Source organism: Akebia trifoliata, chromosome 3, assembly GCF_017979445.1.
Source record: "Akebia trifoliata isolate Shusen 1 chromosome 3, ASM1797944v1, whole genome shotgun sequence".
In the NCBI taxonomy this organism is placed as follows: domain Eukaryota; kingdom Viridiplantae; phylum Streptophyta; class Magnoliopsida; order Ranunculales; family Lardizabalaceae; genus Akebia; species Akebia trifoliata.
The window spans coordinates 8,783,986-8,809,966 of NC_141377.1; the positions used below are offsets into that span (position 1 = coordinate 8,783,986).

At 34.3% G+C, this 25,981-nt stretch overlaps 2 protein-coding genes across 5 annotated transcripts; one reads left to right on the top strand and one right to left on the bottom strand.

The window, feature by feature from the left end:
- The first annotated feature begins 860 nt into the window (after positions 1-860).
- On the top strand, positions 861-3,986 carry LOC147405898 (pentatricopeptide repeat-containing protein At2g13600-like). 2 transcript variants are annotated; one of them, XM_086433780.1, is made up of 2 exons: positions 1,278-1,408; positions 1,605-3,986. In XM_086433780.1, the coding sequence occupies exons 1-2, from the start codon at positions 1,321-1,323 to the stop codon at positions 3,275-3,277; spliced, it is 1,761 nt and encodes a 586-aa protein (XP_086289906.1). In that variant the 5' UTR covers positions 1,278-1,320; the 3' UTR covers positions 3,278-3,986. The 2 variants fall into 2 exon arrangements, with proteins under 2 accessions (XP_086289905.1, XP_086289906.1); XM_086433779.1 differs by having other exon boundaries at positions 861-3,985.
- Positions 3,987-13,962: 9,976 nt separating this feature from the next.
- On the bottom strand, positions 13,963-24,884 carry LOC147405899 (uncharacterized). Of its 3 annotated transcripts, none has more exons than XM_086433784.1 (11): positions 24,728-24,884; positions 23,016-23,174; positions 22,506-22,637; positions 19,999-21,909; positions 19,721-19,908; positions 19,485-19,630; positions 17,760-19,214; positions 17,593-17,641; positions 17,250-17,497; positions 15,697-15,804; positions 13,963-14,590 (listed from the first exon to the last, which is right to left on the bottom strand). In XM_086433784.1, exons 4-11 carry the CDS (start codon positions 21,779-21,781, stop codon positions 14,347-14,349), a joined length of 4,221 nt encoding a protein of 1,406 aa, XP_086289910.1. In that variant the 5' UTR covers positions 21,782-21,909; positions 22,506-22,637; positions 23,016-23,174; positions 24,728-24,884; the 3' UTR covers positions 13,963-14,346. The 3 variants fall into 3 exon arrangements, with proteins under 3 accessions (XP_086289910.1, XP_086289909.1, XP_086289907.1); XM_086433783.1 differs by having other exon boundaries at positions 19,987-21,909; XM_086433781.1 differs by having other exon boundaries at positions 19,721-21,909.
- Between the last annotated feature and the right edge of the window lie 1,097 nt (positions 24,885-25,981).

A 25,981-nucleotide genomic window follows, 5' to 3' on the forward strand; every position in this document is an offset into this window, starting at 1 on the left:
ATAAGGCTAGTCTGATTCAAATTTGACAGCTCAAGCTTCCTTATAATAATCCTTTTTTAATTGATTAGTTGTACTTGAACCCACGACCTCAAAAGTTTTTTTGCAATGTGTCAAATGAACTAAGTAACAGGTCTAAGTTGTTCATCATAATAATCTTAATTGTGGGGCTCAGATTAATTTGTTATAAAAATAAATATATTTAAAAAATGGACTGACTAGTTGCACACCACCCATTACCAATTGTACTCTACTTAAAAATTCCCCTTTGCACTCCATTTGGATGATTACACTCCAAAAATAATAGAAAAAAAAATATTGCACTCCTTTTCTTATTCTACCCCAACTATGCCCACATATTTGTTGGTTCAATAATTTTTGTATAGTCTAATCTACGTGCAAATATCACAAATCACTTGTAATCACCATCCTGATTGATAAATAAAGGAAGGATTGATTTTGACAATTCTAAAGTCATTGTGAGGCTTAAGAAACTCGTTGGAATCCATGTTAACACTTCAGGTTGATCAGTGGTTATAGAATTTCAAAAGATAAGATTCAAGTATAGGCTTTTATCAATAAACAAAACCCACATAAAGATTAGAAAACCAATATGTGCCAAAGGAAATATGAGCAAAATCAATCATAAGAACAATAGAAAACAAGAAGTATGAATAAGCCCCTAATACATAAGATTATCATAATGAAGTACAATTACTAGGTTAAAATCGAGGTTTAAAAATAAAAGTATTTTTTTAATTTTAGAGTGCAGCCAACAACTAGTGGTGTGCAACTAGTCAGTCCCAAAAAACATTCTTAAAGAGAGTTGCTATTGCCACAGCAACTTTTGCTAACGCCACACCATCTCTGTGCCATTCATTGACATAAGAATTGTCATGGCATTAACATAAGTTGGTGTGGCAATAGTAGCTCTCTTTCTTAAATCATCACAATAGCCCTGATTTTCAAACAATCATGAAATTCCCGCCATTTTATAAACCATCCTCCCATGACGTTCTCAACACCATCTCGTTCTTCAATTGTTTCAGCAATCAAGAGATCAACATCCCAGAAATCCCTTCCAAACGGTAAATCAATTCATGCCCAGATCATCAAATCGGGTTACCTACCCGAAATTCAGCTCTTCAATCACCTTTTAAATCTGTATTCGAAGTCCTCGGATTTCATTTCCGCCCAACAACTTTTCGACGAAATGCCTGAAAAAAACTTAGTTTCCTTTTCAACTTTAATTTCTGGTTATTCTCAATCAAGTAACCCTCAATTGGCATTAAATATCATACCCAATTTGCAAAATCAAGGCTTATGTCCAAACCAGTTTGTTTTCTCAAGTTTAATTCTTTCGTGTTCAAAGCTGAAATGGATCAATCCAGGGAAGCAAATCCACACTCAGGTGATTGTCTCTGATTTTGAATCAGACCCATTTGTGCTAACTTCTTTAGTTGATATGTACTCGAAGTTCGGAGATCTAGAATCCTCAGTTTTGGTGTTTGGGTCTAGTCCAATTCACGATCCAGTGATGTATAATTCCATGATTTCTGGATTTGTGAACTTTGGTTCTTACGAAGAAGCGTTTGAATTGTTTGCAGAGGCACGAAGAGCTATTGATTTGAAGCCAACAGAGTTTACTTTCGGAAGTGTGATCAAGGCTTGTTCAAATTTGAGAAGAGAATTCGGTGAGCAAATTCACGGTCTTAGTATAAAGACTGGGTTCGATTTTAATTGTTTTGTCGGAACTTCTCTAGTAGATATGTATGGTAAATTTGGTGATATGGAAAATTCAGAGAAGGTTTTTCGAAGCATCACATCTGTTGATCTTGCTTTGTTCAATTCGATGATCGTTGGGTTTTCAAATAACGATCTTTACGAAGCCACATTGGAATTCTTTAGAGAACTAAATTTTGAAGGATTTGATCCAAATGTGTGCACTTTCTCTAGTGTTCTTAAAGCTGTTGGTGGCCTAAAATGTATGAAATTGGGGAGAACCATCCATGGAGTGTTAGTGAAGTCTGAGTTTCAGAAAGATTTAGTTATTAAAACTGCTTTGATCGATATGTACATGAAGTGCGGATATGTGGAGTATAGCTGTAGATTATTTGATACTCTAAATGAAAGAAGTAATATTATATATAACTCCATGATTTTTGGGCATGGAAAAAATGGGAATTTTGACAAGGCAGCGACATTGTTCATCGATATGAGCCATAAGGGTATCGAGCCTAATCACGGCACATTTGTCGCTCTAATGAATTCATGTTTGGGACATGAAAGGAGTGTATATGTCCATGTGATTAAGCATGGTTTTGGGTTTGATCAAACAGTGCAAAACGCACTCATGCATAGTCTGATCAAAGGTGGAGCCATTGAAGAAGCACAACAGATTTTCAATAAGATGAAACACAGAGATGTAGTTTCATGGACTATAATTATATCGGGATTATCTCAGTTGGGTATGAATTCTAATGCTCTTGAACTCTTTAAAATGATGCAATTAGCAAAAGTGTGCCCTAATAGCTTCACCTTCTCTAGTGTTTTGAAGGCTTGTGGGAGTTTAACTGATTTGGAGCTAGGAAGATGCATCCATGGATGTGGTATAAAGTATGGAATCATTGATGAGGAGTTTACAATCAGTTCTCTTTCGGACATGTACGCTAAGAGTGGAGCCATGGAAGCAAGTTCGCAACTGTTTGATGAATTGCCTAAGAGAGACATTATCTCATGGAATACGATGATCACAGCATATTCCCAGTATGGAAAAGGTCATGAAGCTTTAAAACTCTTTGACACGATGGAAAGGTATGGGGTCAAGCCGAACCCAGTTACCTTCACCGCTCTGTTGTCTGCATGTAGCCATTGTGGGCTTGTAGAGGAGGGAGTTTGCATATTTGATTCAATAACGAAAGAGTATGGTATGGTGCCATCCATGGAACACTATGCATGCATGATTGATATGTTTGGTAGGGCTGGGATGCTGGAGAGGGCGAAGTGCTTGATTGATGGTATGCCATACAAACCCAATGCATTGATTTGGAGGACATTCTTGGCCGCATGTAAGCTTCATGGACATGTAGAACTTGCACAGCTCGCCAAAGACCATGTTTTGAGAATGGAGGGTCGAGATAATGCGAGTCTTGTTTTAATGTCGAATATATATTCGGAATTAGGCGAGTGGGATGCCGTAGTGGAGGTTAGGAGGAGAATGAGAGACACGGGAGTGAAGGAGACTGGAATGAGTTGGTTGAAGATTAAGGGCGAGGGATGAATCAAATTGTATAATGTGTACAAGTGACTGATTCTAGCCTTAATTGAAGTGTGTAGCTGAAGAAATCAAACTGAGAGGCAGATCTTAAGATTTTCATTCTCAGATATCCCTCTTGCTGGCATTCTTCAGATTTGCCTGAAAATGCTTGCAAGGCCAGAAGAATCATATTCACACTGGCAAAGTCTTGAAGCAGAAGATTCATATATGATACTGGACAGTTTGCTAAGGAGTCGAATACCTTCATGTGCAAATGGCTGTAATGATAGATGCATTTTCAGTATTTTTTTAATAATGTTGAGAACTTCACAAAAAGTGGAATCTTTTTTGCTCTTTCGGCGTTCAATTTGTGGTTTTAAATCTTGATTTTTCCATCTTCACATTCGTGAATGATACTGAGATGACTTGGATGGTATCTCAAACAATTTTGAAGCTTGGCTTTGGCATCTCATATCGTTCACAAACAAAACAATGCAAATGATTTGCATTGCAAAAAATTTACATGAATCACCTTAATTCTTTAGACATATTTGTAAATGATTCAAAAAGTACTATAAATCATTTGCAAAAAATTATTTGACTCCAACCTATACATATCAAAATTATTAAAATACCCCTTATCAAGGAAATTAATCAAATTATAAAGTACTTGGTAGTTGGTACAATAATATGCACATAAATTTACAAAAATACCCCTCCTCCAAAATACATTAAATTCTATATTAAAATTACAAAAATACACCTTTATCAAAGAAACTTTTAAATTATAAAACTAGCCCTCAATACTCACTGCAATAACATGCATTTCAATTCCCAAAATACGTCTCATCATAACATTTGCTTGCATATAAAATTATAAAAATGCCCCTCATCAATTTTATTCTAAAAATATCCCTCATCATTTAGGTATGTTTTGTAAATTTTTACACATGTTATTATAACAGTATTAAAAGTATTTTTGTAATTTGAATAGTGTCTTTTATGATGAGTATTTATATAATTCCAATATAGGTTACTATACATTTTGATAGGGATATTTTGTAAATTCATGTGTGTTAGTGTAGCAAGTATCGAGGGTATATTTGCAATTTGAATTTTTTTTTTTTTTTTTTTTTTTTTTTTTTTTGATGAGGTTGAAATAAGTTAAAATTGATTCCACATTTTTAGTAAGAAATCACAACAAAAATTTTTATTGCAAACAATATCAACAACAAAAAAAAATAAGAAAAAAATATTCGCTAGAGATTTCCTAATGGTTACCAAGCAATTGTAAATCTTTCATTGCAAACCATTTGCATCGCAAAAGATTTGCAGTGAAAATCATTTGCAAATGCAAATGATTTGTAGTGTACCAAGTTGGGCCTTTATTTCAAAATGTAATCCTTTTTACCAATTCCCCTTTTTCTATGAGGCAATGCCCACATGAACAAAATCTATAAATGCCATTTTGCAGTCTCTTGTGCCCACTCTCGGTTGGACCTACGCAGCATTACTGGTTTTCATCAGAAATCTCATGCTTGAAACCATGTTTTTTCTTTCCTACTATGTTCATGGTCTATTATGAAAAACCTTCCTATCCAATGAGGAAAAATTATCAAATAGACCAAACAAATAAAAATGAGGAAATGGAGAGAAGAGAAAATAAATGAGTTTCTCTCTATTTTTCTTGTTTGAACTGTTAAGGGGGAGAGAGAAGAGAAGAGAAAAAATGTGAGTTTTCTTTCTTTCCAAAAGTGGAGAGATTTGGAGAGAAATTGAGAGAAATGCTTTTAAAATATTTTATAATTCCAACTCTGCCCCTTAATCTCTTTTAAGATATTTTAAAATTCCAAAACTATCCCAATTTCTTTCCTGTCAATCCAAACATGGTGGAGAGAAACCGAGTTTCTCTTCTCTTAATGAGAATCCATTCTCTCCATTTATCTCAATCCAAACATAGTGTAAAGGTCAAGTCTTAGATAGAAAAAAAATCGACTATCTCGTTGCTCAGTCATTACACAAGACCGAGAGAGTGCCATTTCTAGCAATAGGATCTTATCTAAAGACCAAGCAAACCTCATACAACCCTATCCATTAACATCAGTTCAGCTGATAACTAAAGTCCAAGGATTCCATTTTCTTAATCCTAGGATGAAAAATTAGCTAGATTAATAGGAAATACCAACTCAATGGAAGGGAAAATGAAAATCAACTCGACTTGAATCTTAGAGACATAATAGAACAAGACATTAAAGAGATCAGAGCTCTCCTAGATCAAATCTCTCTCTCTGTCTCTCTCTCTCTCTCTCTCTCACCCACACAAATAGACATCACTCATCACTTATTATTAAAAGGAGCAAAGATGGGCTATTCTTTGTCAAAAGAGACCTCAGGATAAATATCCCATAACCCAACACTAAATGGTTTGACGGTCTCAGAAATCAAACTCAAGTATGAGCATTAAATGTGATGAGCACATCTCCCACTATCACTAGTGTAATTCTTGGCTACCCATATGTCCAACTCAACTCATGGTATACTAAGACAAAACATGTGATAAACACCCACTTAAATGTTGAATGATGTTAATCTGTAAGTACAGAAATACCCTTCTTTTTTTTTTTTTTTTAATTTGTTGCATACACCCAACCAACATTCACCGAATATTCCATCCTAAACCTATTGAAAATAGCTCCAAGACGATTAATTTTTGATTTATTAGTAGCAACCATTATTCAATCTAATCGGATATTAGTCGTTGGTTAGTATAAATTAAGCATTTTGATAGATGGGTGTGAGTTTTTTTATAAGTCTTGTCATCATCTTTTGTTTTAGGAGTTGTTTATTATCGTTTTGTAATCAAACAAGTACAAAAAATCAATTTTATCGTTATCATTTAAACCATTTTTTCAAATTTCCCAGAACGTTCGATAATCCAGTACCGAACTAATAGTATACATTCAGTATGTATTCACCAAATAAATCAGCACGTCTTTGGTATGTACATATCGAACGATTTTTCACCTAGGATTCCCATGTATAGACATTATCGGTATGTACATACTGTATTAATGTGTTATTTTTTGGGTATGTGTTAACTGAATTAAATTTTTTTATTCGGTATAGATGCACCGAACAGTGCATTACATGGGATCCTATTTAAAAACCATTCGGTATGTTGGAATTGAATATTGTTGTATTGATCGGTGTGTTGTGACTAATTGAATATGTATGATTCAGTATATACATGCCAAAAAGTGTCCAATTTATTTTTCTAGTCTAATAATTTGCATCCAATTTTTTATGTAGGAACCACCATTTGTTGATAACTTATCTATAGATGTCTCACATACTTTCATTACCGATGATTTTAAATTGATTGACCACTTGATAACAAATTTTAATTTATTTCATAAAATAATCATGATGTTGTATTTATCTCTTAGGTATTCCAAACCCATGAAGAGTTAGCAAATGAGTTCGAGACACAAGTTGACAAGTTAGTTCCGCTGTTATTGTCTTTCATTCCAATTTTAACCAAAAGGGAAAGACATCTAGATTATTTTTTATATGTGAGAGGGGTGAGAAGTATAGAAGTTTCAAAAAAGGTGGAATTGATTTGGATGCCTATTGACAACTGACACTAAGAAGTGTGGCTGCCTTTTCTCTTTGAAAGGTGTGAAAATGCAAGAAGGTGGTATGTGACCCACAACCACCCACTTTAGAAGAATTTTGAAGGCCATCCCTATGTAGCAAGACTTACAAAGAATGAAAATGCACTTTTTAAAAGTAGGTATTGATTGGGTGCCAAATTGGAAGAACTGCTTCAAGAAATTAAGAAGCAAAATGAGAACAACATGTCCACTATAAAGGCAATTTATAATGCTAGGGCCCGCATGAGAATAGTTGAAAGAGCAAGATGATCACACAGAAAATTGAAAGAACTGGAGACAACATCATTGGAGGAACCACTACTGAAAACTTCTTTTAGGGGTGGATCGAAGGGGTCCAAGTCTAAGAAAAGTATAAAATTTGATGTGTCAACCATATGGGATCCTTCGGAGTTTAGAAATGAAGTTTCAATTGATAAAAAGTTCTCGCAAAATTAGTCTTCAAAAAATTGATGAGACGGTTAAGATACGTACCAAAAAAAAAAACTAAATTATCCATTCGTAGCACTCGCTTTTTAAACGATCAAAAATATTTGTCATGCTTACTTCCTAAATTAACGAAATACATTTCAGATGTGAAAGAAGTCCTAGGGATGGTAATTGCGGATTCAGGTTAGTTGTTGATATCCTTAGGATGAAAGAAGACAAGAGTTGGCATTGAGTACAAAGATATCTTATGAAAGAACTCTCTGACTTGCAAACATAGTATGCGAAACTATATAGTTCTAGAGATTGGGTTGATGGGCTTCTGAGTATCTTAACTATTTTGAGGAGAATGCCCTAGTCTAGGATTGGATGACCATGCTATACATAGGACATATTATAGCTTCCCGCTATGATATAGTCTTGGGCCACATTTCTATAGTATAGTGTCTCACATTCTTACCCCTATGATCACCACCACCAACCGATATGAAACTCAAAATCTATATCATTAGATTTTTTTACGGACATTTTATCCAATTACACTTGTCTGCATAATAACCAATCCCATCCGCCATCGACATGTGGAAAAAATATCGAGGAATTAACGCTTCAGCTTATGAAGGAATCTTCTCTGGTCGGATGGAATGATTCAATTCTATCATTGTCCCCAATGTTGCCACTAGCGAATTTCCAATAGAGATTCTAAATGATTGATGTATCTATTTATAAGTATGTCTAAACATATTTGAGCAATGTTTGTGTTCTTTTATTTGACTCGTGACTCAATTTTGGAGGCCTGTGAGCTATTTTACAAAATGCATACAAGTTTTATAAGTTTTTGTAATTAAGTTAAAAATACAAACAAATATAAGCACTCATCTTTGTAAAATATTTGGTTACATTGTAAAGAAATTTGGTGATTGATTATCTATTAAAAAAATATATAATTTAGGAATTTTTTTATTATTGTTTGGTATGAGTCTACTGCATTAATAATATTTATTCAATATTAAATCACCGAATAGAGAGTTCCATTTTTTAGCCAACTCATTGTATGCTCATACCAAATAAAAACATTTAATATGGTATAAACATATTGAACAGAGAGTTCTATTTTTGGGCAACTCATTGTTACCGAATATGAATAAACAGGTTAAGCAGGTTGGTATGATCATACCGAATAAAACTCTGACAGTATTTGGACATTTTGTGTTTGTATGTTGGTATCGACCCGCAGAACAATATTCAACCCTGTCATATTGAATGGGAAAAACTTATTCGATAAGTTGGTATCGAATAGAGAGTTCAAAAATGAAAATTCAATTTTGTTCTAAGATGACCCATTTTCCAATGAATTTTATTCAACTTGCCACACATTCATTCAAATAACACCATTCATTACCTATTCAAAACAATTTCATTCAAATAGTGTATACACCCCCACCCATTTAGAATAAACATTCATTCAAAATACTGCATAAAAAAAGTATCTATGTGACCGATTCCCTCATTCATGGATTAAACCCAAATTGTTTCACAACATACAAAAATTGTTTATCTAGGGCCATGCCTTATGAACTCAAACATTTTTCATTGAATTTTTTTTTTATGTTTCCTTTTTCTTTGTTGCATATAGCACGTTGTTCTCCCAATTATCCCAATATTGGTCCATGATTTGGTATAATACCTTATAGGCATTCGTTGTGGTTCTTCTTCTATCAAGAAATAGTGCGAGTGGGGTTGTGGGGATAAATTGAATGAAACCAAATTGTCAGAGCACACGGTCAGGGTAAGATAGTTTAATAACAACAAAAATTCTCAAACAACCACAGTAAAATGATATTTTATGTAGGACATGTTGCGCCCTATTATATGGGTCCTAATGAACCTGTAATAAAAGTAAACAAACAAATTATATTATTGATGAAAAACATATATAAATATGTATATTAATGAATAATAGCATAATCAAAACTGACATCTTCCCCATTTAACATATCCAAGCCTCACAAATCACAATAGGATTTGTTTGAGTATCTCCAGTTTCTGATCGTATATTTTAACGAGTCATCCGAGGGGATCCCTCCTAATATTGTAGGTGTGGAGTGGGGTCTACCAATCATAAAATGCTCGTATATCCAAGCCTTCAAATATATAATTAGAAATCTAATAAATTTATAACAACTGTAATGTAAAATTTCAATAATATACTCTAAGAGGGTTATGTACCCTGCAATTTGTTTCACTCCAAATCTTGAGGCATATCCCAGTTGACGGTAGAAAAAGGCTAAATCAATCAATAACTATAAATACATGAAGTACCAGTCTTGTCAACAAATAACGTGCAACCCAATAAATATAGGAGATATCCCCTCACACAATAGTCTATATTTTCATTGAAACTCCTCACACAATAGTCTATATTTTCATTGAAACTTCTCCTAGAATTTTACTAAGTTTGGTTCACAACCACTCCATGCGTATGGAAGTAGTCGAACCGATCCTCTCTACAGCTACTGATCTTGTAATCTCTAACGAATTACCAATCAAATCAATGGTGTCATCTATCGAAAGCATAGGTGTCATCATTGTTGCAATCAGAATTGGTAATCCCAAAATTTGTTTCACATTATTAATCATGATGGTCATTTCTTCAAATGGTCGATGGAATGTATTGGTTTCTGATTTCTATCTCTTAGCAAAAATCAAAATTAAAATTTTATTTGTGTGCTTATAAGAAAACTAAACGATACATTTTAAACCCGAGTTTTCAACTTGATTCCTAACATGTCTAGACTCATCCTCTAATTTTTGATCAACTGGTTTCATTGTATGTTAAACACACCTCAACATTTATTTTTCCTACATATCTATACTACAAAAATTGCAAAACATCCATCCATCAAAAATCATAAAATAAAAAAATTAATTAATTATAACATGTATATACTTCTCCAACCCAAATACGTGAAGCAACGTGGGTCTTGAAGTTTTGGAGAATTGATTGATCAATGGAACCACCATGGATGTTCCTCAATTAAGAAATTTGGCTTTCTTGATTTCCCACCTTTAGGATGAGAACAATAAATCCATCCCTATCAGTCGTCGTATTTTATACGCATGAGGATCCAACATCTTCATTTTCACCCTCTGGAATTGTGAGTTGTGTGGTTGTAGAAGTAACACAATGCCTCTTGTAAAACACTGTCTATCTTTGACGTGTAAACAATATCAAAAAAATATTAAAGTGGATGAAAAACTTAACATGAATCATTTCATGTATAAATGGATAAAATACTTATAATAGGCATTTTATTGAACATGTGACATACTATTCAAGTGTATAGCAATAAACTAGCAAAATTCTAAATTTTAACTTTAATAAACAATATTAAAAAATGAATAATTAATTGAATGAAACTTATTTTATAACTTACAGCTAAGATGTAAAAGAGAATGAAAAACTCACATCTATTATTACTTATATAAATTGATCAAATACATTTAATAGGCATTTTATCAAACATGTGATATACTCTTGACATGTATTAATAATTTTCAAGATTTTAATTAAATGAATAAAAAAATATTTAAAAAATAATTAATTAAATGAAACTTCTTTAATAATTTACATTTGATATTGAAGATACCTTGAACCAAATTTATGAGGTGTGGAGCTTCAAATTGAAAATGACAAAATTGAGAAGCTTCAATAAGTCTTCAAGAGGTCGTGATAAGAACTTAATTAATCGAAGAGAGTGAAATCGTCTTTAAAAAGTCAATTTTTATCAAGATCAAAAAATTATTTTTCAATCAGTAAGTTTGAAATAGTAATAAAAAATAATCAAGTGAGTGAAATTAGCAAACAATTTGTTGATGCATACATCCACAAGTATAGTGGATGTAGCAAGCAAAAAAGTGGGTGTGTATGCCTATATCATATAATCTGGAAAAAAAAATTCAAATTATTTTCAAATTTTCGAAATTAACTATAACAATTTTTTTGATAAGTAATCAAATGAAACCCACCACAGGGAATAGTTGCCCCAACACTTGGTTACAATGAAGTGTCTTTTTCCTTTTAAGATGACATCATGGACTCCAATTATTAGTTATTTGTATTATTATTATTATTATTATTATTATTTTGATTTTAAGTGATTAGAATAATCTCTTTCATAATAAACGAGATGGTGAAAGACAAGTACAATCAATGATGTCAGACAATCTTTTAAGTATCATTAGTCATACGTCAATGTGCCACTCCCCTTTCAGATGGACAGAAGACAAAGATCCTACTGGCCCCATTCAATTAAATTCAAACCATCACTTATGAAACAAATGAACCTAAACCACATGCACCAAATGAATCTTGAGATCAGTACCTTATAGAATAATAGAAGGTCAAAGAAGCTTCTGAAACTTTTCAAATAGCAATAGAAGCTTCTGCACCAGAGTTATATCCCTTTTAACCCACTCATAAATTCAGGCTCTCTATCAAACAGACAGTAGAGTTGGTAAGGATTCCTAAGAAAATTGCGTTACGAAAAAAATGTATATTAAAACGTCCATTTTTATCGCTAGAAAAATTTTCTATTCTACCAAATCTTAAGCGTCTGATTGATTGAGAGCCTAAAATGTGGGTTGAAACTAGAAAAATTGAAAGTTTTATCTAGCAACAATCCCATAAAGATCCAAAACCTTGTCAAATCCAATTTTTATTGAATTAAAATCGAAAAGTTGACGTGGTTCAACACCAAAATTTAGATCTCACTAATGCCCTCGCCTTTTTTTTTTTTTTTACATTTAAAAAAAAAAACATAATAATACGATCAAGGTCATTTTGGTCAAAATATTCACATTCAATTAATAGAAATTATCAATCATTTTGGTCGATTTCAATATACCATCTTCTTCAACTTTCTGAAACTTAATAACAAGATGAGATTTTAAGAAGAGTGCTGATAATATAATGCCCTTTTGACGCATGTCCTTGACGCCTTTTTTCTCTCCTACTCATAGTGAAAAAAAGAAATTTTCTGATCTAATCACCTTATAACATTCAAAAATATGATCCAATGAAATGGGATTGTAGAGAATAAAATTATATGAATTTAAAAAAAATTAAAAAATAGTTATTTTTTATCATTGAAAATTATTTTTAAGTTTGGGTGCTCGGTAGCCATTCGTTTTCAACACCTTAGATCAAGTTTAAAAAACTCTTTTTTTTTTTTAATATAAATATTTTCTTAAAATCTAGAATGTTGTATTGTTGGATTGCCAATGTGATAATCAATGTGGGCCCAACGACCTTTTTAAGTTTTGAAATCTTAAAATTTAAATCTATGGGTAGAAGACATGCGGGCAAAAGAGAAGTTCTCTCTATTATTGATGTCATTCATGCCACATGTCAAATGCCTACTGAGCTGTGATCAAGTACGTCAGGAGGTGTCAAAGATGTGTGCCAAAAAAGACATTATTTTATCAAAATTCTTTTAGGAAGGACATAGTTGATGTATTTTTTGGCCCAATAACATCATTTGTAGAGTTCATTTAGATAAAAAATAAAAAATAAAAAAGACTTTTAAAAGTTATAATGTCTGTTTAGATTCATTTTTAAAAAGCTATTTTAAAAAATAAAAATTTTTACTTTTTAAAAAATAAAAAAAATTACTTTCTGTTTTCTAAAAGTTACTTCCTTCTTAAATGCTGACTTGTATTGCACCTAAAAATTTTTCAAAACTTCTTTTAATTTAAATGAAACCGACACCCACCAGACCGAATAATTGTCCAACCAAAACCTGATTAGTATGCTATGATGGCACTTTTGTCATTTCTGTTAATGATAAGTAGGTCATCATGGACAACCAATTATTCGCTATTTGTGCTATTTTTGTTTATTTCAGGTGATTAGAATATTCTCTTTTATAATCATTGAGCAATTTAAAGTCCCTTCCACAAAGAAAGAAGAAAATATAAAAGAGAGGACAATGAGACTACCGGTCCCATTCAATTTAAGTCGACCACCACTTGGACCCAAAAAGCCTGAGATCAGTAGCAGTGGCCTTTCATAATAAAAGTTAGTAAAAACTTCTCACCTTTTCAAACACCAATAGAAGCTTCTGCAGGAGTGTTCTATCCCTTTAACCCAAGAAAAAAGTTCTATTCCCCTAATGTTTGTGGTATTGAAAAGTTCTATTAATGCCTGCCAGGGCTGTCAATGATTTGGTACCAATTCCACAAGGAATGGATCGGGTCGAACACTGTTAAGATCAATCGAACTTCTATTGGATTACAATCGACTCTGCAACAAATTTAAGTTTATATATAAAATACAAATAAACTTATATATTTTAATAAATATAACATAATTTCATGCATTTTACCAATCAGATAGGTTATCAAATCATATCCTTATCAAAACCCAAATCCTTGATCCAAATCTAAAATTATCGGATCCAACAGAACAGATTTTGGAATCTGATAAGATACATGGACAACCTAATACCTGCAAAAACTCTTGCAAAATATCTGAGAAATTACCTAGTCAGGTACAATTATTTCTCCAGAAAATAAAGGATGGTGGAACCCCACCCTTTCCTGCTGCAAAGCTTTTGCAAAATGACATAACCCAATCTCTTTAATTTTCATTATAAATAAATAAATATATATACAAAGACCTATAAATATACCAACCAAAAAATGATGTTACCAGCTTTGATTTGAAACTATCGCTTGACCTCGAAAACAGAAAATCTAGTCCTGCATTTCCCTCTTATCTTCTTACTCATGTCCATGTGTGTGTATCTGAGTATGTGTGTGTTGCCAGCAAACAATTTAAAGAGGCTAGAGGGTAGAGAGATACATGCCAATGATGAAAACGGCACTTAGAGAAGGGTGCACCGTTGAAACTGGGAGGGTCTGCTGCAGTAATGGTATTGTGTGGTCCCCCACGTAAAAATTGGGTGCAGGAGGGGGCGTGGTGTGGGGAATCAATTAATTACTAGCCAAAGTGAGACACTGAATTCCCACGGGAAGGTTCTTAGGCATTGGACGTGCAGTAACATATCTCTGGGGGCATGTTTTCTGTGTGTTTGAGGCTGTATTGGAGGAAAACGAAGTATCAGCCCCATCAGTGTGGCCCCGACCATGGAATTTGGCAAATCGGTTGATAACAGAAAACCTCTCCAGGTCTTGGCATTCCACTCTTACATCCAAGATTGACGCTCTCTTATCCAATCTGCATCAGCATAAGAAAGTATTACAAAAATAAACTACGGAAAAAATGAATGATAATGGTGAGTGATAAGAAGATGTCTTTTTTAGTAGGCTTTGATCGGTAGGATCGTGAGAGCTCCCACCAATTTTATTTTGGACACTTGCATTGCTGCCCACCCAATCAAAAGTCAACATGGGACTCATCTTCAAGTGGAGACACTTGATTTAACATAAGGCATGGATTTGGATAGAATTGAATTAAGAAAGACGTATCGCCAACCCCAGACATTTGGGATTACACTTTGATGAGAACTATAAATAAGCTTATTATGTATGTGAAAAGAATTGAAGGTGCCAGCTTGCCAAGTTAACTTGGCAAGGTATGAATGTTGATAACATGACCTTAGTTCAAAACCTGCCTTCACCCACTAATTGCAAACCACTATCCAGTTGCGAATCAAAGAAAAAAAGTATATGAAAAGAATCCAGAGAGATTATAGTGGCATTATAAAGATACAGATATTCATCCATATAATAAAACTCAATGTCTGTCTTCCCCCCATGTTTATCTCTCATAAGGAGTCGTTTAGAGTCAATCTCGCATACATCTCGTGTAATAATTTTAATTTTATTCCCTTTTCTCTCCTCCCTTTCCAAGATACCCCCTTCAACTTTATTGCCTTTTCTCTTTTACCCCTTTCCAATAAACCCCTCCAACTTTATTCTCTTTCCTCCCCATTTTCCAATAATACCCTCCAACTTTATTATCTTTACCCTTTTACTCATTTTCCAATAATACCCCTAAAACATATTACTTTATTGTATTTCCACTTTTACCCCTTTAACCCCAAAGAGGATAATCCTGCCGTAGTCATGGGCAAACTCTAGTTGTCAAATAAGACAGGACGAGTGCAATTCATGGAATAATAACACTAAACCTAGACAATCCAAGAGAAGCCAATACGACCATCACAATCTAACATAAAAATTCTTACAATAGCGGAAAAAGGCAGACGTTATGTTAGTAAATGCACAAATGCAAATTCAGATCGGTAGAATATGGACTAGTTACCATTAAGATTATAAAAAAAAAATAGCATGATAAGTACTGTAAAACTAGGCCCTTACCTAAGCAAATCAGTTTCCAACTTCCTTGCTCTACCAATGAAGTCCTCCACAACTTTTGATAAATATTGATTGCGTAGTCTCTCAGAAATTTTGAGCTTCACAGAAGTCCTGGAAAAATAATGAAAATGTTTATTTTCAAAAAGAAATTCATTAACCACCACCAAGGTATTAAATTTTGATTTCGGTGTCTATCTCGGTCAGCTTGGAAATGGAAATATCAAGTGCAAATATTTCAATCAATGTGGTAATTAATACATCTTTAGGGAAATGATGGAAATGATGAAAATGTCGTGGAAATTTATATTTAAACTGAAAATTTATAAAATAAGTGCAAAAATACTCATTGAGTCATCAACATACAATAGACAACCACATGGCATGTGGAAATGAAGATCAACAACGTTCTGCTATATATATGCACAAGCGTTCGTGAGCACAAAAATGAAAAACAATAGTACTTTACATAGAAATAAAAATAATAACATTACATTAACTACATACTATATAAAACAATTAGTTAAATGGAGAAATTATAAAGTACTATATTTACGTATTACTATATTTTCTATTTTTTTAATATGCATTAATAAATAATAATGTATCTAACTAAAACATGAATGATAAGAGGGTATGCCTATATGAACATACAAATATACTTAAACATACATCAAAATAAGATGATATGGATATCTAAATAATCATAATTCATTTATACTAATTAATGATATCATGTGAAATTATTTTATTAGTAAACATTTTGTTATCGATAAGCTGGCTTAAGAGATTAGTAAATTAAAGGAGTAAATTATAATTTCTATTAATTTACAAGTTTTTATCAATATTTCTTTTGTAATAGAATATTTCGGTCAATGTCTGTACTATTTATTAAAGTATTTCCAGCAAAATCATGCATTTTTATAAATAAAATTTGGTCATTTCAGTTGAGATTTAACTTTCACTAAAATATCTTGCGAAGTGAATAGTGATTTCCAACAAAAATAAAAAAACGAAACCATCTATTAAATTCTGGGTCAGAACTTCTGGAAATGGAAATATTTCAGTATATTTCATGGAAATATGTTGAAATTTAATATTATGACCACAACTATAGGTATTAAACTGTATAGGGGACAACTTTTTTTTACGTCGGCCAAATGCCATCCGTTTACCAAGATCCTACGGCATCTGGCGGTGTTGGAAAAAACAACGAAAAAGTGGACAACATCTAGACGGCCTTGTAAAAAAAAGTTGTAACAAATGGTTGTCCCCCAATCCTGATCCACATATATATTTGATAGGTATTAAACTAACCCAACAACATGCATAAATAATGACTTTTTTCCCCATTTCCACTTTTAGCATCTTTTTCGCTTGGCTAACACAAGATTTTCCATCATTTGTTCACTTGTGTCGAAACACAGTGAGCTCATGCACATGGTAATTGAGACTTGAGATGTTGTGGAATTCTCATTCCAAGCAGGCCAAAGGGTCAAAATGTAACCGTCATAAATCTACAAGTAATCCACAGTTATGCCTTTAAGAGCAATTCTTACATGTTTCCACTGTCAGGGAGCACATGTAAATCACTTCCTGAGCAAGAGATCACGCTGCATGCATCCCCTAATGATAATTTAGAAACAAAGTATGTCACAGTCTCATAGTCTGAAGTGGCATCTGTAGAGAGGATTGCTGCTGGTGCGGGGTGTAGCAGTTGCTGCATTAACTGTGTTGTCAATACAAGCCTTCTCTGTTGTCGGAGCATTTGTTGTCCATCTTCAAGTATTTCACCTTCATCTTCCACCTGTCACCAGAAATACATGCATTGGAATCCCTGCCTTTACCAGATCCCTAGATCTAGAAAATATTGGGGAAACATCATTCTTTCAATTAGTGCACCTTCTCAATAAGCCGATTTGTAGCTTGCATCCAGTCTTGTTCAGCCATGCTATAAAATCAACATTTAAGAAATTAACCAATTCACAAAGAATCTAAATAAATAATGTTAACGGATGTATGTTCTTTTAAAAACGTGCTAAAAAAATTAGCTTAACTATGAGAACAACCTTATATTTTGAAGCCTATGGGAACCATGAGTTACTTCTTTATGCCATGGTAGAAGCTCTAATGTTGTACTTTTGCGCTTCTTTGGTCCCACAATTGCCAATCTTTCATCAGCCACCTCTGCAGGCAAAGAATGAGGGGCAGAAATGGGCTCACTCGCAACCACGGTGGTGATTGTACCTTGCTGAACTTCGCCAACCTGACTGGCATCACCAGCATTTATTTGCTCTGTTGAAGTATGTGAGTGCATACTCTCAGAAGCCTTTCCCAAGACAAAATCCTGCAGAGATGTTTTTTCTTCCTTGTGTGCATCATACATTGGCATTAGTTGCCCATTTTTGAAGGTTCCATACTGCTTAAACCACGAGGGTGCCATCTGTGGACTAATATGGGCACCTTCAGATGTCATACTAAGATGACTAGAATTGATATGAGAATTGTTTCGACCAAACATGACCACGTCTTGAGAAGATGCATTTGTATTCTGATCTTCTCCAACTTCTGAAGAAAAACTTAGCATTTTATTATCTGCTCCTTTAAATCTCTTCCCATCCCTCTTATTTGGATCAATCTCATAACCCTTCATGGATTTCACTTGGTGAAGTAGGGAGTAATTTTGATGCAAAACTTGTGATGGTTTCAAAGAATGGCTGAAAGCTTCAATATCAACGTTCTCAGATGGCATCGGTTGACCATCTGGTTTTTGTGTGACCAATGAGGTTGGTTCCAAATTATTATTCGACGCATTAGTGGACTGGACCAAATTGGATGAGACCTTGTTCGGTGTCTCGGCAGATAGACATTGTTTCGTGGATACATTGGTCCATACATTATGCAACATTGTTGAGAAGGCACCCTGTTGAGACATGCCTGATGTAACAGAAGGCTGAGAAACGGGCAAAGACTCCAAGATTGGGAGTTTTTGGCTCAGGCTTCTTGGGAGGGATTGGTTGCTTCTAATTGGATGGAAGGTAGGGGGAGCAAGATTGAAAGGTGGAATCCTACTAGATGCACCGGACATTGATGCCTGACTAGATTGATCAGCCACCACTACATTAAGATTGTCATCTTTCATTCTAAAATGGGGAACACTGGATTTACTATTGTGGTGTTCCCTTTGAGACATCTCATGAGGGAAAGACTGCACAGAAAATGGTGGAGCCAACCATGCCTGACTCTTCCTTCCCGCCTCGGGATCTACATTCCTTGAATTGATATTGTTAACTGTATGTGAGGAATTCTGAGAGGAAAAATCTGGATTAGAAACCAGCAGCCGTTGAGATGAAGGGGCCAAATGTAAACCAAAACCTTGGGGAGAAGAAAATTGATTCTGCCCAAAATGGGTAACAGATGTATCAGAAGCATTTGGTTCGGGCGCCTCAGATGAAGGTTTATGGTCCGAAGAACCGAAGTGTTTTTCCTGGTCCACCTTATTAAGTAGCTCGAGCATGTTTTGACTGCCATGGACAAAATTACTTAATAGTGTATGATTGTAGCACGCACACGATATGTATTAAAAGGTTAAGATACTAAAGAATATCAAGAAGTTACACTTTTAAAACAAAAAAATAAAACTGAGCAAATTGAATTGTAAGTTGAAATAGAATTATAAGCACAAAAGTATTATAGAAGGAACCATCATGACAGCAACTTTTATGGAGAATGATTGCGTATAATAGCATTTCAAATTATAAACAAGAAAAAATAAATCCTATCTTATCAGCCACCTTGTCTGATCAGGCATTTTGTTTGGAGCACAAAAACCATCCAATCCGTCAGGGGAACCAGAGACCGGAGATTCGTAGCCTGGAAGAACACCTCTAAACGGTACATCAACCGAACGTACTGCATTTGCACGAAAGTCTAAGTGCCCCTGTAAGTGGAAGACCATTAGCAATTTCTAGCTAACAAAAATTATTGGTGGAAAATTACAATCTTTGACGGTCTCAAGTCCACCACTCACCTTTTCCATACCCATGGTTTTGTCTGGAACATGACCAACAAACTTTGAGGGCCCAAAATAATTTTGCTCGTGATTCTTTGATCCTCGAAAAAATTGCGGGGGTAGAGGCCGTGAATGTGTGACATGTTTTGTGGTATTTTCACAAGAATCACTTGCACGTAACTGCAAATTTTGCTTCACACCCTCTCCTGGAACAGCATGTAATTGGTTAGAGTTGTAGCTGTAATTAGGGATTTCTTTCTGGTAGAAATTCTCCAGCTTTTTACCATATTTTTCACCTGATCCGAGGTCAGAGTTATTCGTGAATGATTCCAAAACTGGAGGACCCTTCTTGTGCTGATTATAGTATTTTCCTAAACTCTCGTCTCCTTTATATTTCACAGAAGAATCAACAACATATTTCCCATAAGCGAGATGTTCGGACATTTCTTGATTGGTCTTTGTAGTACTTGAATTTTGTAGAGCAGTGAAGTTATCCTTATGAGGGTCATCTTCTCTGTTGACATGCGGACAACAAGGGACAGATTTTAATTGTTCCAATCCATCAATCGAATTAGGGATGGAATTCGTCACCTGATTACCATCAGTCTTCCACATTCCATCATTATGTTCTCTTTCCATATGCATACATCTCTCATTGCTATGAGATGGTGACCGTGACTCATTAGCATTCCAATCATTTAATTTGTTAAAAGATGCACCACCATTATTATATGAAGACATGGAAGGTTGAATTTGACTACTCTCATTGACAGATGGCTTCTGTTGAAAACCAAAATTGGGTGATTGATGAATGGGTTCATAAGAGGCATCAGGACGACCTCTCTCACTCTGTTCGTACGAAATTTTGACATTTGGTTGCTGAATATAATCAATGCTACGACCATTCAGACTCTTATTTGAATCATCAAATTGGGGAAAAGTTGTCGAAGTTAAAGAAGAAGCACTTTGCAAGTTGTTATCAACCCAATTTATTTGCTGATTCCCACTCTGATTTCCAGTTGACAATTCTTCATTTTGATAACTCAAGCCACTCCATTCTTCTTGCATCCCAGTGTCACCACTTGAAGCTTCTGCCACCGCAGACTGCATTAACGCACTCCAACTCCCACTCTGAAGGGAAGGATATGTGTTCAAGTAATCTGTGCCTTCCAAGGGATTCCCACAGCTTTCAATACCACCAAAAGAAGCATCCCAAAATTTGTCATCTGTATTGAACAAAATCTTCTCTTCAATTGGATCTAAGCTAACTAAACCCTGAGATGGTCCATCTTGATCACTCTGAAAAGAGTTGTTAGTGGATGTTGAATACCTTAAAGCTTTCTCTAATTGGTTACCACCCACATTGGTTAACACATCCACACGATCACGAGAAATTCCTTGCAAATTATGATATTGATTCAAGGAGGCTCTTGTGCTAGCTATAGGAGACCCATACAAAGATCGATTGAGCTGATGAGGAACTAACCCCGATGAATGAGATAACGGACCTTGATCATGTGAAAAAGTAAATCCATTAGGAATTCCTTGCACAGCAGGAGACCCACCACGTTGTGTCCAGTTCATGTTACCGAGAATACCAATTTGTGAGGTACTCGGTACTTTCGGGTCACCTCCCATAAGATCGCTTTGCCACAAATAGTTAGATGCATCACGAATAGGCGTGTCCATTGGATTCTGTTGCCTTGTTTCTTGATCTAATTGTTGAAGTTGTTGCTGCCTTTGAAGCTCTTGTAGTTGCTTAAACATAAGTTGTTGTTGCCATAACTGCATTTCATTAAACCCTAACTGCTGCCTTGGCTGAGATTGTGGCATGCCTGATTGTTGCCCCTTCATAAGCTGATGTTGACCACCACGGAAGTCAAAACTAATAGGAGACTTGGAAGTTTCCAACCTCTCCGAATTCCCGGTCAGATCAGGATTGTGTTTTTGAGCATTCCCTTCTTGTGATTCGAGAATAAACAAGCTTCTCAACATTAAATTATGCTGATCGGATATTTTATTCTCTCCCAAAAACTTTGTGAGATTTTGCCTCGTATGAAAACTGTGATACTCCTGCATAAAGCCATCTGAAGTGAACTGTTTGTCCCTAGATTGGGTTTTTGGTGAACTCAGGTCCCACGGTTAATTGTGTGAGATTCGTGACAATGGGCATTTTTATAGAATGATGCCATCTCCTCTCTCAGAATCTGCTAGAACAAAAATAAAAGGTAAGAAACTTCAGGATGAACGGGGAACAGATGAATTTTAAAATAGGGCAAATTAAACTTTGACCCTGTGAAGTTTAACATAATTCAACTTTGACCCCTAACATTTTGTAAATTGCACTTACCTCCCCCTTTCACAGATGGTGTTAAAGTTCAGACGTTACTTTCCTATCTTACCCTCTCAATTTATCTTTTGTTTATAAAAAAAATTAAAATTTAAAATTATAAAAATGCACTCATCTAAGCATTTACAAGCAAACCCATCTTTTACAAGGATATTTTTGTTATAAAAAAGAAAAACATTTTAAAAAGGATAAAATGGTCTTTATAAAAAGTAAAATTCATTTTTTAAGTGTTTGGCTAACAGTAAGTAGAAGGAAGGGGGGTAAGTGAACCCATTAGATAACTGGAGGGGAGGTAAGTGCGATTGTCGAAACATTAGGTGATCAACACGGAACTATGCCAAACCAGAGGGTTAAAGACTAATTTACTCTTTAAAATAATAATACAAACACGTATCTAAAATACCACGAAGAAAGAATATCACAGGTGACCTATTCATCAGGAAAAAAACCTACCTAAAAGGGAGATTCAAAAAAGTTCAAAGCCACCACATTCATGTAATTCTATTGAGATATGAATGTGAAGATCCAAACAATACATATCAGTGGTCCTGCTAATGATATGTCCTCAACCCTTGAAATCTCATCCTGCAGAAGATCAGACCAATCAATCAACATAAGCTCGAATAAGGGTTAAAAAGTAACCACATTTCTAATAAAACACTGTATGCAAACTAATATCAAGACAAGTTGTTAACCGAAGACCATTTACAGATCTTATTTCCTTCATCATAAAAAGCATCTACAGATCTTAAACTTTATATACGGTCTTCTTGACATGTTGTGATTGTAATTAATAGTAGACAAATAATGAAGCACAGCAATATCTATCAAGATATAACTAACACTGCATCTTTTCAAAATTCTAATTCTGTCCATTAATTACATAGATCTAAAGTGACACAATATATTCAACAACCAACTCCAAATAACAGAATTTTTTTTTTTCACAGAAGTGGATTTCACCTTTAAGTGTTGCGTGCACATGTTTCTTCTTCGTCCTGTTGTGTCACATCAAAGCTCCCAAGCTTTGCCAGCATGCCATGGAGATCCTCTTGGAATGCGTGTGTGTGTTTGCGTGTGCAAGGAGGAGGGGGTGGAGTCCAAGCAAATTTTGACAAGGACCTACAAAAACAAAAGCATAGATGGTTGGTTGGATAAAAATAAAAGGGGGAAAAAAGGAAAAGGTGAGGAGTGTAGAGATAAACAAGCATTTATTTGAAACGCCCTCCCTCCCTCTTTTGCCTATATATCAAAAAGAAAATTTGGAATGGTTCCAGCCCTAAGTTATTTTTTAAAGAATCTTTTAAGAAGAATCATAGATCACAAACCATTAAAATGACTGATGTTAAATGAAGACATTATGGAAGTAAAGGAGAAAGAGTAAACTTATGAGCCCTGAAGGAAATGAAAGTGGTATATGTTTAACTAAAAGACAAAAGCTTGAGTTCAAATGTTCGAATACCAAAATTAAAACACGATGCTAAGTCCTTCAACAGGCAAAAGAAATTACTATAGTATATAAAAATGAAATATCAATTTTAAGAAGTGGGTTTTATTCTTACTAAAACAGAGAGACCAATTCAAGAATCGAAGGCAAGCTTTAACATTTCCTCATTGATAAATAATAATCCACATTGAAGTGATGGATCTTTAAGATTTTGGCACATGGAACTTGTGTCGTGTATTTTTCAGCCTAGTGTTATCAAATTTGTCCCTACTAGACCGGACTGTGAACTTGTACAAAGCAAATCAATTCACAGTACGGTTTGTATTGGGTTTGTGGAATACAACAAACATTTGCATACCCAACTATTACGTCTCCTAAATTTCTTTCACATATTTTTTTGAGAAATTCGATCATGCCTCTTCATCTTCCTTCTTCTACACGTACATATATAAAATGAAGAAAATCTAGAAAAAAAAAAAAATTTCTATCAAACTGCTTAAAAATTTTTAACATTATAGTTGTACTTGTAACTTGCATGCTTGAATTATACATATGCATGAGAGAACCAAAAGAAATTATCTCTAATAACCATATGAATCGGGTTCGTTCTAGAGTGGCTAACAGCGAACCCAAATTTGAACCAAGTGAACCAACGAATCCGTAGCGATTAGGCAGTATAAATGAAGATGCTGAGCTCGAAAAGAGTCCGACCTGCCTTACAAGTATAATGTCCATACTTCCAGATTACATATTCATGATTAAACATAAAACCATGTTCCCTCAACAAAAATTAGGGCATTGAAGCAAAAAAATAATAATAATAAAGCTCAAAAAATCTTCCTCACTAATTATCTTAAAGTAGAAGCAACTAACACCATCATTCCCTACCGCATGAACTCATTATAAAAACCAATTTTTGTAATCAAAATTCAAACCCTACTAGACAAAAAAAAGAAAAAAAAACTTAAGAAATACACAATGATTCCTACAAACAGACATTTCCATGAAAAATTTCAACACAATTCCATTATGATCATAGCCAAACAAACATAATTCAAACTATAATTCGACATTAGATCAAGGAAAAAAAGGCCCAAACCAGAACACGAACTGAATCAGAAATTCGAAACAGAAAGGAAACCAAATCCCTAAGCAAGAATAATTCGAAGATCATAATGGTGACACAATGAAGGAATTAGGGTTCCAGGGAGGATAAAAGTGCACTTACTAGGTTTTCGAAGGTCCTCTAATGGAGATCAAATTCGACTTTATATAATTCGTTCGATTAGGGTTTCGTTCGATGTAGAAGAAATGCCCCTTTGAGTGTTCAAGCTCTGCAACAGCTGAAGAACTGCCGAGCGAAGATAAAAAGCGAACGAAATATTCAGGTTCGGACCGAACCTTAGCTTTGGAACTCCGAAGCATAATTGCTTTGGTGTCCGAACTGTCGCTATTAAAATTTAAAAATAAAAATAAAAAGAGAATGATTCAGTATTTCCAAAGCCACTAAAACTCAATGATCCCACCTTCCAAAACGCAACGTGTCACTTGCTTTTGTCCTTTGGACTTTTAAAATGAATAATTAGAGAAACGTGCCACGTGCCATTTTGGGAATTGTGGGATCATTGGAATTAAGTGACTCGGGATGCCATTAGGGTCCACGTTGGGTATTCGTGGTGAGGGATAGTTCGGTCATTTGATTACAAAACTTTTTTTCTTTCCATTTTCGAGTGTTTGTTTGTTTTGAGTTTGTAACGTGCCCTTCCCGCCGCCTGCTTTACCAAGTAAGGTCCATGCTGTACGAAGTAAGGGTGCAACTTGGTTTGATTTGGTTGGATTTGAGTTTAAATTGGAACCAAACCAAGAGTGTTTGATTCCACTAAATAAAAATCAAATTTTATTAGAATCAAATCAACCCGAACTGAATTAATATTGGTTTGGTTTGGTTCAGTTAAATTCTACAAATTGCCAATATTTTATAAATTATAAGTAATATTTTTTAATGAAAAAATAAAAATCTAATCTATCCATAAAAAATCATTAATTTATTCATAAAAATCACTAATATATGCCATAACTCTTAAAATAATTCATAATAATAATAATTATTATTATTATTATTATTATTATTTATTACACAGAAGGTCAGTTCTTGATTTGGTTTGGTTTGGTTCTATACAAGCTTGATTTAAGAATTAAACCAAATTGATTGATTCTCCATTTTCGTAACCTAAAACCGAACTGCAATTTGTTCCAAACCGAACCAAACCACCCAAAAGATATTGGTTTGGTTCGATTCTCGATTTGAATCATACCAAATTGCACCCCTAGTACAAAGTATGAAAATGATTTTATGCTCCAAAGAGGATAGTATAAGTTGTAGTAGTATTGTAAGGTCCATGTTGTTCTGACCGTTGGATGCTCTCCGATGATCGACAATTTTTTTAAGAAAACTTGTCAATAACTTGGTGTTGACAAAAAT